General features: G+C 41.0%; 1 protein-coding gene across 1 annotated transcript; it reads left to right on the top strand.

The window, feature by feature from the left end:
• The first annotated feature begins 707 nt into the window (after nt 1–707).
• On the top strand, nt 708–14,105 carry LOC125894627 (nuclear factor 7, brain-like). The gene is made up of 6 exons (XM_049586170.1): nt 708–1,426; nt 2,647–2,742; nt 4,655–4,888; nt 5,115–5,137; nt 8,696–8,811; nt 10,826–14,105. Exons 1-6 carry the CDS (start codon nt 908–910, stop codon nt 11,389–11,391), a joined length of 1,554 nt encoding a protein of 517 aa, XP_049442127.1. The 5' UTR covers nt 708–907; the 3' UTR covers nt 11,392–14,105.
• The last annotated feature ends 3,696 nt before the right edge of the window (nt 14,106–17,801 follow it).

Below are 17,801 nucleotides of genomic sequence, written 5' to 3'. Positions count from 1 at the left end.
TCCCAAATATAAGCCCGTTGAGTTCAGTGATTTACGCAAATAATAGCTCGGGCTACTATTTGAAGTTTTAAGGTAGATTAAGCCTTAAAAACCTGTGCAAATTGACCTGAGTCAAGAACATAAGAAAAAAGGCAATGAGCAACTTTACAAGAAATTAAGTTACAGAAAAAAATATTGAAAAATATATATTTTTTTAAAAAAAAGTAAAAAACAAAAAGAAAAACAAACAAGGAAATGGCCTGAAAAGATGCTAAATTTATGTTTATGTTTATATATATATATATATAATTAAGAACATTTTTCAAGCATTTTTTAGATCATTTTCTAATAATCCCCCCACCCTGTCTTTTTTGTCCTTGTAGCGTTTTGCACATTTTTCTTTAAAGAAATCAAACCAGTTAATTTTCTCAGGTTTCAAAGGTTGAAAGGTGTTTGAATGCAGCACGAGATAACTAATGTCTATCCAGCTTTGAAAGGGTTAATGAATAGCACTAAATATGATTTGAGGTGAAGTCTCCCTTTAATGTATTGTTACATAAAGCAAACAACTTTATTCATAAAATCCATTATAAAGTCCTTACGCAGGCTGACTTTTATTTCCTCAGTAATCAAATATGAGATAATATCATTACCATAACTTTGTAACGTTTGAGAGTTTTTTTCTCTGACGCTCCCACTTTGTAATAAAAGTAGTTTGACTCGGGGCTAATAGAGCACGTACGCCCTGTAATGGAGCAGCTCTCTGAGCGCTGAGCCTGTCGCTGCACGCCTCCAGTCTCTTCCGTGAAAACATCTGCTCTGCTGTCAGCCTCAGACCACTCCCTCTGACAGTGTGAAGGACGGAGCAGCCTACTCTTCACTGTGTTGCCATTAGACGTTTCTCAAAGGACTATGTTCGCAGCAGAGAATGGCGGACGCCAACGCGATTGAGGAGCTTCAGTCGGAGCTCACCTGCCCGGTGTGTCTGGAGCTGTTCCGTGACCCGGTGATCCTCGAGTGCGGACACCACTTCTGCCAGGTGTGCATCATCCAGTGCTGGGAAGCCAAGGCGGACGAGTTGTCGAGTTGCCCAAAGTGTCGAAAGTCGTGCGGCCGCAAACTGCGACCCAACTCGCTTCTGTGCAACGTCGTGGACAGTGTGCGCAGAGCCCGGGCCATGGACACAGCCGCGGGGACAAGCGGGTGGTATCCGGAAGGTCCGCTGGAGGAGCCGGAGGAGCGGGAACCCGGGTCCAGCATGAGCAGCGTGGCCTCGTCCATTGGGCTCTGGCCGCGCCTGTGGATGGATATGTGCGAGGAGCATGAGGAGAAGCTGAAGCTGTACTGTGAGGACGACCAGCTGCCCATCTGCCTGGTGTGCGGCATGTCCCGGGACCACAAGACCCATAATGTCATCCCCATTAACGAGGCCTTTGAGAACTACAGGGTACTGTCTTATTGGCTGGTTCATTTAAAATAAACCTTCTTAAGCCTTATGTCTGGCAAAATATCACAATTACACAGACCTCATTGTGAGATAAAGCACTTGGTGATAGCTACTTTGACATCATTATGTAATCAGTGTCATTGTGGATATCTAAACTTAGAATCAAAGTTATAGGGAGTGCCATTCTCTTTCATGTCAACGTGACACTCCTCCCCTTTGTTCTTGGAGAGAGCTCAAGTTTGAGAAACATTCCTAAATGTCAAATCAATACTAGTCTATTTATGGAGCTAGAACACTGACAGCAAGTCTTGGCATTGAAATAAAAGTTGACATTGAAAGGGAAGCATTGTCGCTGAAACTAGCCATTAAAGTGTTTTTTTATACATATTTTTTGCATTCTGATGTTTTTCAATGACAGTCTTTTGATCTTCTTTTTAATGTAAGTGAGCATGGTCCACAGTTTTTTTTTCTGAGTTTAAGTGAAACTCAGAAAAAAAAACTTTTGTAAAAAACTGTCATCATAAAAAAAACCTCTCACACTAAAAAAAAAGTGACACGAAGAAGACTGCCATTGAAAAACACACCAGAATGCAAAAATAAAACCAGAAAAAAAAATTTAGTGCCTCTGTTTAATTTTTTTCTTTTTTTTAAGTATTTTTCAGTGTTGCCTTATACATTGTCATATTTTGTTTTCAATGCCAAATCTTGTCTTTGTTGTAACTCCCTTGGGGACCTACCCGGTTATATAGGGATTAAATAAAGTAAATAAATTAGGATTTAGTTTAAAAAATGCACAAAAGTGCTGTTACACTAGAAACCAGGAATTTCACAGAGGAAGTGGCAGTTGTTTTAAAAGGCAGACACCCTGTTGGCCCCTGGCAGCCTCTGGATATTTTGTGTTTTACAGGAATTCAGCAGAACAGTGTGAGCTCTTATGACTCCCCCTGCACTTTTAACCCCCGAGGCTGACCGTCACCAGTTTGTTTGGAGACTCTCCGAGAGCCCTCTCATGTTTTACAGGCGTTGAATTTTCCATTTTGTTTGAGTTTGTTTGTGGGTCAGAGCGGTCAGTTGAGGAAAGGCATCGTATGACTCCCATTAGAGACGATGTTGTTTTTCAAAGAAGAGGCACCCAATCAAATGAACTTTAGGTAAAATTTCATTTAGCGGCACCACTTCTTGACGACGTTTAGCATGTGATTTGTCTATTTCTGCTGCAGGATAAGCTGTCTGTCGCTCTGGATCGGGTTCAGCTGCAGACAGAGGAGGCCACGCTCTTCCAGAGGCAGACCAATGAAAAGATCCTCCTCATTAAGGTACCGAGAGATGTGTGTTTGTGTTTGTGTGTGAAGCATTGTGAAACACAGGAAATCTCCAGGAACCAGAAATTCTGGTCGCTATGCAACATCCACCTGCATTCCTCCACCTTTATCTGTCAGACAGACGGATGACTCATCCTAGTTATGACTGGTGGTGACACAACAGGCTGTTACTCAGTGCTGTTGGTGTGAACGTGATGGATCTCACAGTGTGCACATACAGAGGGTTCTTCCTGAAATTTAACAAGTGGTTATAAACATTCATGCACGTCATGTCATGTTTGCCTTTCTCACAATCTCTTCTTTCACAGGCGGCATAGACACACACACACACACACACACACACACACAATAACTATGTCACACACCCTCACAGACAGCGATAACAGCTGGCTGAATTGAAGCTGGTTTACTTTTTCCGCCACAGCAGCACTCACCTCATAATGAGGTCTCTGTTTATATGGGTGTCACACAGAGATATGAGCGTAGCCTGTTTACTGAGTTGGAGTGTTTCTGCTGTGGCAGATAACTACACATATCTCCGCTCTGTGTTACTACACACTGTTTCTGTTCTGCCTGTCTGTATGAGCGTGTCAGCATGTATGTTTTCCTGCGTGTCTCGCTGCCTTGCTGTTTCTGTTTGACCCAGTTTATGTGCATATGCACAGATTTTCACTTCTCCGTTTCTCTGTCGGTTTGACAGGATGTGGGTCATCAAGTTTGAGAGGAAGTGTGAGAATCTGTCTTTTCATGCAAATTTCTCTTCCTGTGCGTGTTTGCGTGTCTGTAAGTGCCTGTTACATCGCCTGCCTCCCTGTCTGTCTGATTCTGTTTACCTGTTTTAAGAATGAATTAAGTATTTCTTTCCTTTACTTAACTAAAACTGCCTATAAAACAGTGTAAAAAACACCCACTCTGTTACATTGACTATATTACTTAAAGGGGAACTCCACCAACACATCAAAGTCTGTTTGCAGCTCTTAGTTAATATTTCAGCATATTTCAGTAAAGTACTTGAGTACATGTACTTCACATTCTGCCACTGATTATATGCACATAGGGCCTACATATATTATTTGTTCAGCCTAGTGGTGTTACAAATTCAATTCAGTTTTGTTCAGTAGAAATGTATTTATCCTGAAGGACACTCTTGTGCCAGAGAATGCAACACTAAGTACAGTAACCACAGTTTAACGTTCACAGCCAGTAACAACCAGAACAACCAGTGGACTCTCCAGATCAGGGTCACTCAGTGGGCCCAGTTTTAGAATAACAGAGTATTAAATGTCTGTCGAATTCTACAAATATACAAGATAAGAAGTGTTTTCAAGGGGCAAAAGCAAAACCAGTGCCCAATAATGTAACAATAGGAGTAAGATAAGGACAAGAGTTACTAAAAATGAAATAAAATGGTGGACAAAGCAGACTGTGCCTGATAATTAATGTTATTTTGAATATGATATAACGATAAGAAGTAGTGTTGCACATGACTGAGAAAATGATATTGCACTACCCGTTTAAATCTGTCTAAATGTACAAAACAAAAATAAAACACTGGGTATTTCTTAACATGAAAACAGAAAATAAAAACCCAAGAAGAACATGTAGGTTTGGTGTCAGTCCCTCAAAGTCAAACAACAAGGCTTAGTCCCCTCCTATTTTACCTGTTTGCACTATAATTACAAAATTCTTCATTTTTCTGTTTTCCAGAAGTGCAACATATTTGAAAGTTTCACTCAAACAGAACAGCCTGTATGATTCAGTGAAGATTTGGCCTGTAAAATAATAAGAGTAGAGGAGTTTCTTCTTTAATGTTCTTGGTCCAAAAGTAAGATTATTTTGGCCTAGTCTGACACATCATAAAATCTCATCCATGTTTATGCTGATGGGGGTTGTTCCTGTGTTTCAGGAGCAAGCAGGAGATCTGGAGGAGATGGTCACTTCAGAGTTTGGTCGTCTGAGAGAGTTCCTACTGGAGGAGGAGGAGCGCATTAAGGAGAAACTGCAGAAGCAGAAAGAGGAGAAGCTCAACCAGCTGGAGGAGGCACTCATTCAGACCACCGAGCAAATCAGCCAGCTGGAAAGTACAGCCGACGAGCTTCGCCTCAAACTGAGAGAGGACGAAAACCCAGAGCAGCTCAAGGTAAGAGAGAGGACTGAGGAGGAGTGAATGATGGTCATTGTACAGCACATTTCTGTATCTAATTCGACTGTGAGAAAAATCAGCTGCATGAAAAAAACAGAGCTGACAAATACAAAAGATTACTGTTATACTGTAGAAGTGCAGTGTCAGAGATATTATCTGCATGCTACAGCAGAGTCTAAAGTGTGTTGTAACCATAGGTTTGTTTTGATCTGCTCTGTTTCAGGGAATCAAAGATTTCATCGGAGGGTGAGTATAATCTCGGTCATTTCACAGCACGGATTTCTTATTAAGTTAGTCATTCATTTCTAGGTTATCTCCGTCTTTGTCTTTATGTGACTGTTGTCCCAAATCAAATGTCAAAAGTCACAAGGTGATGGCGTATTGTTTTGCTGAAACAGGATGTAGAGGCGTGGTTGTGGTTTATTGTGCCATTTTTGTCACATAGTCATACCAACTGCTGGACACGAGGAAGCAGAAAGTCAAAACAACTTCAGACTCAAGTCACAAATTTGATGACTAAAAGGGATAGTGCACCCAAAAATAAAAATTCAGCCATTATCTACTCACCCATATGCCGAGGGAGGCTCTGGTGAAGTTTTAGAGTCCTCACATCACTTGAGGAGATCCGAGGGGGGAGTGGGTAGTAGCACAACTGCACACCTAATGCCAGATTAAAACGTCCAAGAACACATAATTGAAACCACAAAATATCTCCATACTGCTCACCCGTAGTGATCCAAATGTCCTGAAGCCCCAACATAAAAAGTTGTTTGGAAAAATTCATTTAAACTCTGTTTTTAGCCTCATTGTAGCCTGCAGCTCTAACTGCCTCTCTGTGGACCGTGCTCACGTGTACGCTCTTGCGTGCGAGACCAGCAAAAGCACGTGAACACGCATGAAGGCGGTGCCCATGTGTCATGGTCTCGCGCAAGCGCACACACATCAGCGTAGTGTACAGAGAGGCAGTTAGAGCTGCAGGCTACAGTGAGGCTAAAAACAGAGTTTAAATGACATTTTTCCAAACAACTTTTTATGTCAGGGCTTCAGGACACTTGGATCACTACGGACGAGCAGTATGGAGATATTTTGTGGTTTCAATTTTGTGTTCTTGGACGTTTTAATCTGGGGCGCCGTCAGCCATTAGGTCTGCAGTTGTGCTGCTACCCACTCTCCCCTCGGATCTCCGCAAGTGTTGTGAGGACTCTGAAACTTCACCAGAGCCTACCTTGGCATAGGGGTGAGTAGATAATGGCTGAATTTTCATTTTTGGGTGCACTATCCCTTTAAGACTCGATTTGACAAAATCAAAAAAGACTAGACACTTGATTTGTACTTGAAAACCAATGACACGTGACTTGAACTTGAGCCTTTTGACTTGAAAATATTTGATACCTTTCCCAAGGCCCCCCAAGAAAGTATATTAATTTAAAAACAGTGCCACAAATCAGTTAAGTCACTGAGCACGTACAAGACGTACAAGACATTAATGATGATGTTAATAGTAATCAGAGGTGTGGACCTGAGTCATGTGACTTGAACTCAAGTCAGACACGAGTCATAAATTTGATGACTTTAGACTCGACTTGACAAAATCAAAGAAGAATTGCAACAGTGCTTGGACTTTACCACCAGTGACTCAAGACTGAGCCTGTTAACTCGAAAATACTTGATATTTTCCCCTGAGCCAAAGATTAAAAAGTGAGCCATGAATAATTTTGTTTCCCTTCATTTCCTGCGTCAGCTAACGTTAACGCAATTCATTCCCAGCAAGTCGACACTTAGGCTGTATCTAGATGTCTGGACTTCACCACACTTGCAGACTCGCAGACTTTATAGGCGTGTTCCCGGGAAGTCTGGGAGTGCTTAGGGCTATCCAAATCCACAATTCCTCCAGTCCACAAGGGGCCTAAAGCGGACTTTCTGCAGATTTCCAGAGAGTCCACTTGGGATGCAGACTTCACTGATTTAATTGCAAACAATTCGTTGCAATACGGACTTGACGTGGTAGGTTTTTTTTCCAATAGCGGACTAAAAAATCAAAACTCATGTATATGTAAAATAATTACTGTAGTGTAGTGTAATGCCAAATATAACTGCCCTCGCAGACTTAACGTGATGACTCGTCACAGCATGTACGGCTGAAATCCACAAGGGCTCAGTCCGCTAGTCCAGAGGGCGGACATTTGGATTCAGCCTTATTTCCCCAGATTCACAGTACTTGAACCAGTCAAACATGCATGAGCTTACATGTGACTTGCAAAACAATGACTTGGTCCACCTCTGGGAAAAAGGATTTGTTAGTGTCTTGTTTATATCTCATAAATACGTGGCTGAGCTAAGAATGTAAATGTAGTCAAAGTGAGGTACATCAGGGGTTCTCAACCTTTTTTTACTGCAGGCCCACTTCTGGTTGTTGAAACATTTCCAAGCACCATCTTCTCAGTCGTGACAAAAAAGGAGAAAAAATCATCTGGGCTGTAAAATGTGTGTCACGCCACAGTCAGCTGTTGATGTTGTGATGAGTTTCTGTTTTGCCTGCAGCCTTCCCTTTTTCTTAAGACATATTTCTTTAGCTTCCTGACACATCTTGAGTGCTTTAAGTGTGTCTGAAGCTTTGATGGTTTTAGCGCCTCATTTTGACAGGATTTCACCCCATTCAACACACTTTCAGTCACTGCCCGCCATTATGAATCCACATGTAGCACATTTAGGGTCATGTTTAGTCACCAAATGCTTCAGAGCTTTTACTGGCACATGGTTTTCTCACACATCACTTTTTCTTTTCAAAAGTGGATCCATTATGCGTCACTGCATTAGAGGCAATGGTGGCAGAACATGTTTGTCTGTATGTGATGATGTGTTGTGATTGGTGTGGTGATGATAAAAGGGAACTGGTCATTAAAGTTAGGCATTTTAATTTGACGTTTTTTATTTATCTGATGTCTTGAGTACATTAACATTAGCTTTGTATATGACCCACAAAAATATAATATATTTAATCTAACAAATTGGCAGTATCCTCCGGGGCCCACTACATGGCACTTCAAGGCTCACTTAAGGGCCCACTGGGAGAATCACTGCTTTTAATGGCTTAAAGGTCCAGTGTGTAATATTTAGGGAGATAAGTATGTTTTCTTTAATGTATAATCACCTGAAAATAAGAATCATTGCATTGTCCTTACCTTGGAATGAGCCGTTTATATGTACATAAAGAGTTGGTCCTCGTCTACACAGATCACCATGTTCACCACCATGTTTCTACAGTAGCCCAGAACATTGGCTCTCGATAGGGCCATTCAAGTTTTCATGTCAGCCACCATAGTTAGAAGCCCCTCTGTGGCGAGCAGTGTTGCAAAGACACACTGAACCGGTTTTATCAAGTGTTTTTACCGGTTTAAATCACCAGGTCTGTTTGTTTTGGAAAGGAGGAGACCTCTGCAGATAATTGGGCTCCTGGTTGGAACCTCCTGAACAATGAACTTTATTTCAGCTGGTTTCAATCTGAAATTCTTGCTGCTAGATGCTACTAAATCCCCCAAAATCTTCACACTGCACCTTATAATCTTCCTTTTTTTCTAAGTAAAACAAAATAAAAGTGCTTAAACATATTAACAAGAAACCTCAGCACTTGACAGTTGAAGGACTATGGGCAGATATAGACATTACATTCCTTGTCAGGTGTATCCATTAAAGCAGCCAAAAATAATGTTGCTCTTTAGCCAAGAGGCTTTCCTTCCTTCTTATGCTGCCTTTTGCTTTGAATTATTTCATTTCTCATGATCTCTCTCTGTTTCTGTCCGTCAGGGCTGAGAGCTTGTTTGAGCGCCCCCCAGAGGTGAGTGTGGATCTGCAGTCAGGAGAGTTCCTGGGACCTCTGCAGTACAGGACATGGAGGAAAATGAGCTCAATTTTCCAGCCAGGTATGTAGACTTACATATGGACAAACACACACACACACACACACACACACACACCCCCACCATGTTGATGTGCTTCAACAGCAATTGAAATTAAGGCAGCAGAGGCTAAAAAAATACCAGATCCCATTCCAACACTGTTTCTGTCAAAAATATGCAGTCTCAAGGCCAGTGAAAATTTTGTTGACAAAAGCTATGACTAAATATGTTCGTCAATGACCTTTTTTTCCGGGACTAAGACAAGACTCTGACAGGACAGAACTAACTGTGACTATATCAACATGCAATGTTGTTTTAAAAAAAAGAAGAGACTAAAATGTAGTTAAAAAAAATCTTTACTACAATCTCTTTTTATTTTATCAACAAAAAAGAGAAGACAAAACAGTTTTTTCCATGCCCCCATGCTGGTGACAGCCGTGGTGGGAGGTATTATGTTTTCGGGTTGTCTGTTGGTCCGTCCTTTCCTTGTGAGGGCGAAATCTCACAAATGCCTTGAGGGAATGTAATCAAATTTGGCACAAGTATCCACTTTGACTCAGTGATGAAATGATTAGATCATAGTCAAAGTTCACTGTGACCTTGTTTTTGGACATAACTCAAGAATTCATATGGTAATTATGAAAAAAACTTCACACAAAAGTCTAATAGGATAAAACTATGAAGCAATGAGATTTTATATGCAAAAGGTCAAAGGTCAGCTTCACTGTGACATCATAATATTCTGCAGAAACACCTTTCTTGCCATTATTTAACATCATAACTCAGGAACAAAAGGGGAGAAATTTGGTCAGATACTGAATAAGTGACACTAACCTTGGGTGCCCACCTTGAAACTGTGATGATTATATAGATCGTCTGTGCTGCCGGGGGGAAGATGTGTGTGAAGCCTCTATGTCTTCACAGATGGATGTAAACTTTAAGTGCAACCTGACTGGTTCACAGAGGCATACAACCGCAAAGCAGTAATTCTAGTTTTTCAGTTCAGTAGTTCTGTGTCCTGTGCTGTGTGAGCCATATCAGGACAACACCCACAGCACACAATGAGCACAGTCGGGAGCACTTAGAGTAACTTACTTACTTAAGTTAAAGTTAACAAAGATAGCACGGCTATTTTGATGTATTCCTTTACCATCAGACTACGTTCTGTAACCTGTATTCCTTATCATTCAACCTGTTTTTATGTCAGATACTGATAAGATAAAGTCCTTTGTGAAATACATTTGAGTAAAATGAAGGTTTTGACTTGACCAGACTGGACTGACTGAAATGTTCAGTCTAATGTGATGACTATAACCGACTAAAATGTCAGGAATTTTTAGCGACTAAAACTTTCCTAAAATAGTTATGTTTTTCTCTCTAAGATAAGACCAGAATACCCAGACTGTTAGTCAACTAAAACCTGACCAAAAGAACAGGATGACTAAATGTGATAAACACTATCAATGACATTTGACTCAGGACTAAGATTATGGCTAAACTGTAAAGATAGCTGACACATATCCCACATTGCCTCAGACTTCAGAGCTCCTCCAGAGGCACAGAAGACTTTAAACTGCTTCCTTAAAAAAAGTTGGCTGTATCTACAAAAGACATTTTTGTGCTTTGCATTGTGTGTTCAGTCTCGTATCAACCTGCTCTGTCTGGAGGAGTCAGATGACATTAATGTTACACATGACTGTTCCTGCTTTCTGAACCGCTGCCTGACACTGAGTCAAAGTCAGGTGTGCAGAGACTGATCTTGGGTCCTCTCCAGTGACATGTCATACATCGTTGTTGATTGTGTAATAGTAGACTGCAACACTGGATTTAATGAGTCTATGGAGTTACATCTTGACGCAGTGTCATTTATATTTTATTTGTATCCATGTAGCTGATGCTCTTATCAAGGTCGTCTTACACTAATTGCGCAGGTTGGCATTCAGTATCTTGTTGAAGGTCATGGTTAAGGAGTCTTTCTCGGGTCATTTACTGTAAACACGTATTTTGTTGCATTTCTAATTTTTTTTTTTCCTCTCAGCTGTCACAGCGGTGACCCTCGACCCAGACACAGCCTACCCCTGCCTGTGGGTGTCTCCATGTCACACCAGCGTCCAGGTGGGAAGAATCCAGACCAACCTGCCCAACAACCCCGAGCGTTTCACCCTCTACAACATCGTCCTGGGCTCTGAGGCCTTCTCCTCTGGCAGACACTACTGGGAGGTGGAGGTGGGCTATAAGACAGCGTGGGGTCTGGGTGTGGCTGCAGCCTCCGTCAACAGGAAGGAGGAGATCAGCCTCTGTCCAGATGATGGTTTCTGGACCCTGGTGCTGAGAGACAACGCAGATGGCACCAGCGAGTATGAAGCCTGCACCGACTCAGATGAGAGCTTGATATATCCCTCCAAACCCCCCAGGAGGGTGGGGGTCTACCTGGACTATAGTCGTGGTGAGGTGGGGTTTTACGATGCAGGAAACATGAGTCACCTCTTCACCTTCTATAATGCGACATTCAAAGAGCCGGTTTTCCCGTACTTCAATCCCTGGCCGATTATCAATGGACAAAACCGGGAGCCGCTCACCATAGTAACACCACACTGGGGATAGACGTCCTTTTTATAAGAGGACAGACTTAGAATAAAACTGCAGAAGATTCAGCAGCTAATGAACTTGGATGGACTCATCTCATGAGCACAAACACATCTGCCTTCTCAAAAAGACTTTGCTGTATTAATGATGTGGTGGTGATGAACATGCAGGTAATGCCTTGAAATGTGGTAAGACGGGAAATAAGAAGAAAAAACTACTATTGTACAAGATGGGGTTGGGCAACATGTTAAAATTTCTAACCGGCAGCCCAACAACCTGTGATGGCTGATTTATTCGTGCAGACAGGTGCGTGTTTTTCAGGTGGGAGATGTGTCCAAGTGGCGAGTTCACTACATTCCACAAGTGCTCTTTGCTTTTTTTCAGTTTAATAAATACACAAAATGCAAAGAAAGGAAATATTCTGATACATCTTTTCCATATTAAATGGAAATATTCAAACATACACTTTCTGAATTTGAATTTCTCTCTTTCATTGAACTTAGCTTAAGGGCCTTGGTGAGGCATTTTAAAACACACTTTACTCACTGACAGAAACCAGGCTAGGCTAGTTTTTCCTAGGCTTACTCTCTGTGACTTGCAGTGTCAGAAACCAACGAAAAAGGTGTCCTTTAACATCGGTATGATTTGCGGCCAGGTGCAGTTATAGTTTAATGGCGCCTAGCGGTGTCAGAGGAAAACGCGGTGGGTCAAAGACAAAAGTGGAATGTGGAAAGTCTATGACCAAACCAAACGTCAATATGTGACAAGCTGGGAGTGAGAATGTGTTATCTGGTTTGGTTGAAATAAAATGCCGGCTGTAGACGCTGGTTTCCCCTGCTGCCTCCCATTTTAGCGCTGAGCAGTGACTCTCATTTGTTCTTTTGAAGTCAGGCCTGTAACTATGCAAAATAAAATGACCAAAGTCACCCCCGGAAGTCTCCTTAAGTCGACTGAGATTTTTCTGGTTCTGGTTCTGCAGACTCAGAACCAGAGTGTGTCTGAGTGAGACGGAAGGAGCTGCCTTGAGGAAGAGAGGCTTTGTCCCGTAAGGCTCTGAGATAACGTTTTATTCTGCCCTATGCTTAGAAGTGGTGAATTCCCAGCTCATAGCAACTTATCTTACACAATACAGGCTTTTATTTGATATTTAGTGTCTGCAAAAATATTGTTGCACATTCCTGATACATCTTCAGTGTAGTTAGCACGCATTAGCTCAGAGGGCTAACTTAGCTTGTTAACTTTGTTCATTGCATATCGCCTTTATGTCCTGCCAAACCAGTTCAAACTTTCTATGGGGAAAAAAAAAGAGCAAATAGTCAAATGTTTGCATTCAACAGTCAAATCCACTGACATCATTCTGAGTCACATGCAACCCTAATATTTGTTTATTTGCCCAACCCTTGTAAAACACAAATGACACTTTAAAGAGCAGGGCTGTTGATATTCTACTATTTTTCTCATTGTCAACAAATCCCTTGAAAAGGCCATAACCAACAATAGTTTCATCATACAAGCACATATTGTCCACATATTGGTGTAACTTAAGAATATATATTAATATTTATGTGCCATAGACCTCCATTGTATTGCTGAAAACACACAGTGCATTTAAGAGTTTGTTTGACCTCCTGGTTTGGTTTTTGCCCTGATGTGTGTTGTCAGCTGAGACCTCATACAGACACAGGTGTGTGCCTTTCCACATCACGTCCAATCAGTTTGATTCACCGCAGGTGGACTCAAGAGAAATGACCAATGACCAATGACCTGGGCTGAATTTAAAGCATCATAGCAAAGGGTCAGAACACTTCTGTCAATGTGATATTTCAGGTTTTTGTTTTTTTTTTTAAATAAATTTGCTAAAACTTCTAAAATTCTTTTTCTCTATGTCATTATGGGGTTTTTAAGTCAGTGAAATTTAATGAAATGATTTTAGTTAAAGGCTGCAACATAAAATAAGAATAAAGTGAAGGGGTCTGAATGCTTTGTGAATGCACTGTATTAAAAACACGTCATGAGCCACATTGTTGCTCTGGATTACATGTTCCTTTATTATGATGAACAGGGACACTGTAAGCCTTCATCAGAGCACCAAATGTGTATTAATCCATGCCTGAAAGTAGTCCCAAACAAATGTGTCCTGCTGTTTGTTCAAAAGTTGATGCTATTTAGGGACCAAGATTTACATGTCAAATAATGTCAATAAGAGAATATAGAATAGCCTTAACCTATAAGATTTTGTATTGATTCTACATTTACGAGTGATGCATATTGCTAATGCAGCCACAGACTTAAAGGTTCTTTGTGGAGTTATGTGTCTGCTAGTGGGCTAAACATGGATGTAAACAATGCAGGATTAAAACAATCGGCTTTGCAAATGTTTTATGTAAAAGTAAATGCATTCAACACATTTGTTAAAGCTTAAGGATACACGCAATATGTTTGGTGAGTAACACTAAATGTAAACAGCAATTGTGTGATCACAAGAAAACACCACAGGGTGACTTTGTCTCTGCAGAAAGGTTTTAAAATGGTAATAACTTGTTTTGCTGCAGTATCTTATTGTAATATATTGAATCTGTATATCTATATGTCTACATCTACATTTATCTTGTATTTTTTTACTGTTTCATAGTTATGTATCCAGTCACATCATTCTAATGATATGTGCATTGAAAGGAATGATGTGTCCAGTAAATTTAATACAAGTAATAAAGACTATTTGTCCAACGCAACTCTGTAAAAACGTGATTTAAAAAAAAAAAAACATTGTGAGTGTCTCTGTGAATCAATCAGCAAAAAAACTGTTTAGATATGACATTTGATCTTAATAGTATGATTACATTTCTCTCTGAAGTAGTTGGTGGTACATTTGATTCCACCAGAGGGCGCCCAAAACTAACTATGAATGCAGCATCAGTCTGCTACTTTGAGCTTTTATGAACCATATGGGGGGCATCTGTAGCCTACTTGCATCTTTTATAGCGAGGAGTTCATCTAAAAAAAAGTTGTTGGTTTTTTTTTTTAAATTTAGCCTAATATCAGAAAAATGTCACAGCTTGGCTCAAGGCTGGGCAGAGGAATGGAGGCCACATGAGCTGTAACTTAAAAGAAATTTTCTTTGCATAACTAAAATGGAAATGAGTGTAATGATATGCTAAATGTGACAGAACCAGACACAGTGGAAGTCAAGGGAGAGAAAGACACAGTCACTGCTACCAGTTTATATAGTCCTGCAGCCTGTGCAGGTGAGCTGAATCTTCCTGACGACCCAACTCCACCCATCAGGCTACTGGAAGGAAAGGCAAATCAGAGAGGTTTGTCACAGAAGTCAAAATTGTGTCAGAGGAGATTAACAAGTCTGATCAATCAACTTAATCTGGGAAAAAATGAAAGAAACCTCAGGAACAGCAACTTTAGAGGGATCTCTCTACCAGAATGGACAGTAGATGTCTTGTGTGCAGAATATATCAGCAAAATTACAATATGGACAATCAGGGTGGCAATATTACAGGTGGATTGTAAAAAAAAAACATAGCAAGACAAACATCCAGATCCAAATCATCTGGGGTCTCATATAAAACAGTGCATAGGATCCATACTAAAAACATACGTACAGACAAAAGCCAAAAATGGCATACACCAAGAGATATTCAACAATTTCTGCAATCAGGCTTCCACCTCACCATCTGCATTACCACTTTCCCGTCTCCAAAATGCATGCACAATGTAAGCGTGTGTCAAAGGAGAAGTCTTAGGATGACCGGTGGTCTGGTGTAGCCTACACTTATTAATAAAAGATGTGTTGAGACACCTGAGTGACCTGCTGCAAAGTGCTGATGAGGGCTCAAAAACTGGGTTCTGATTCAGCACGTTTTACAATACAACACAACACAACACAACACAGCTCCTCACACTACAAGTGCAGAATTTTTTGATGTTTGTTTTGTAACATCAACTGATGCTACACACACTGGCAGTTATAGCATAAGCTAATTAGCAATTCTTGTCCCGTTTTTTAAAATGAAGCTGCAACTCCCAGGGCTGAAAAATGAAGCCAACACCAAAGTGCCAAAACTGCAGTTCCTCTAATGACCACTTGAGGCTGGCTTCATAACAGAGTCAATCTCCATAGACCACCATGATAAAATGCACAACTTTACAGCAGACATAAACATGTTTACAGCCTGGTACAAAATACAGTTTTGGTCTTTATAGCTATTTTTAATATTCATGACAACTGTTCAGGGGGAGAATTTTCATATAACTCACCACATTTACATTTTATTAAGGTCTGCATATTTAAGGGTGGGGAGGCTTGAGTGACAGTCTATCTGCAAGGCGTCCAAAGTCTGTGAGTCAGAGCCACCCCTCACTCCTCCACAGCTCCAAACTCTCATCCAAATGTGGGCACTACTGGCTCCAAAAAAAAAAACAAGATGAGGACGGCCGAAAAACCAAACTGATCTCACACTGAAGTCTTGCAATGACTTACAGCACCAACAAAAAAGGCGTCCTTTCACGTCTGCATGACCTGCGACCAGTTGTCGTCATAGTTTAACAGTGCCTTGCAGCTTCAAGGGGGAAACGTAGCGGGACAAGAACGGAAATATAGGCGGGGAAAGTTCGAGTGTAGTGGGGAGGGGGAGTGGTGGATGAGTTGCCTAAACTTATTCACGTCCATTTGTTGTTGAAGTAAAAAAAAAAGAAAAAAAAAAGGTCAAAACATCAATTTGCGATGTTGTGACAACACAGTGCATTTATTGTGAAAGAGACTGTATGTAAACGTTAAATTTCCTGTGAAAACAGAAGTGGTATTTAGAAAGAAGGCGACGCATGTAACAGGAAGAACTTGACATGGCGTCCCAGAGCTCTAACAACCAGCGCACCCAAGGTACCTTGCATGTCATGTCTGGACGTGGAAAGTCCATGACCAAACGTTGATATGTGATGAGGTCGGAGTGAGAATGTGTTGGAAATACCGAACGCAAGGCCTCAAAACGGGAGTCCACAAACCAATGGTGACACCATGTCCATTATTTTATATAGTCCATGTGACATTACATTTTCTCATTATGCTCCACCTGCCACTGCGCCCAAAACTCTGTAGGGATTGAGAAGTTTAAACAACATCCTGTATGACTCATGATATCATGTGTTGAGTCTATAAGTACGTTTTTCTCAAGATAATCATTTGATTACCTGTCTCCTCGCTGTGTTTCAGTTTTGTGTCACAGATCCGCACAGTGTTTCTTTTACTTCAACGTCCATTTAACCAAGGTTAATGAGCATGCCAACTGAGCGGTAATCTGTGACTACAAACAAATAAATAATGAGAATTAGTCTGACCCAAATAAAATGTATCTGTTATCCATGTCAGCTTTATCTCCGGGCGTCATCTGCCAATACATTAACCATAGACTGCTGGATTTAAGACTATTCCTGTCTTAAACTGTCCTGATCTGTAATTAGATATTATTGCAGGCCGATCAACATGCAGTAACACAAGCCTTCACTTCTACATTACGGCTCTGCTGCCACTCCCTCTGTCAGTCAGCCGTGTCTTTGATCAGTTTCAGTGAGGGTCAAGGTGAAAGAGAGGTCTAAGATGAAAGAAGTTCTCTCTGGAAGTTTTTTTTTTAACTGTCTCCTTAAAAATTCTGTTTTATTCCAGTCCTCATCTCTTGCTCATTCATCCTTCATCTTTCCTCTCTTACATGACTGATCTGCTCCCAAAATACAACCCCCCTATTTTTAACCCTCTGCACAGTGTTACTTAGCTTTTTTTTTTTTTTTTTTTTTTTTTTGCTGTAATGGATCTCTTTTCTGCCTCACGCTCAAGAATTTGCCCCTTCGCTCCATCAATAATCGATGAGGAGAGGGACAGCGAGAGGGGCTGAGGGGAGACAAAGAGGTTGAAAGACGGGTTGAAGCTATTAATGGAAACCTCATTAGAAACTGGAGAGACTGTGAGCTATACATTATCCCTAAGCCTGGAGAAAAACACTATCGGGGTTTGTTTCAGGTTGAAATATTTAATGCAGGTTAACAGGAGAGAAAGCAGGAGAGATTTTAGGTAAAGGGCAAATTAGAGTGAAAAATAAAACACTTTAACACCAGGCAACATCTCTGTTTTTTAATGGAAGGAGGGAAAACAAAATGATGGGTTTCATCTACATAAAGCTCAGAGGATTTGTGCAAATGTGTTTTTTGTTTGAGTGGGGTTGTACGGCTTTCTTATCCATAGCCAGTATATTACATAGAAGGTGTCAGTCAACACGCTCCCAGTTTGGAGTCTGACATGGAAGCTATGTAATCTACTGCTGTGGAGGAGTCAGCAACAAATTGTAATCTAGCCAAACCCGGTCTCACTCCAAAGTCATCATTATCCAGTGCTTGGCCAGTGACTTGCGGCATCAGAAACCAATGAG

This window comes from Epinephelus fuscoguttatus, linkage group LG9, assembly GCF_011397635.1.
Source record: "Epinephelus fuscoguttatus linkage group LG9, E.fuscoguttatus.final_Chr_v1".
NCBI classification, from domain to species: domain Eukaryota; kingdom Metazoa; phylum Chordata; class Actinopteri; order Perciformes; family Serranidae; genus Epinephelus; species Epinephelus fuscoguttatus.
The sequence above is the reverse complement of the archived record's forward strand: the minus strand, read 5'-3'. Positions and strand labels throughout refer to the sequence as shown.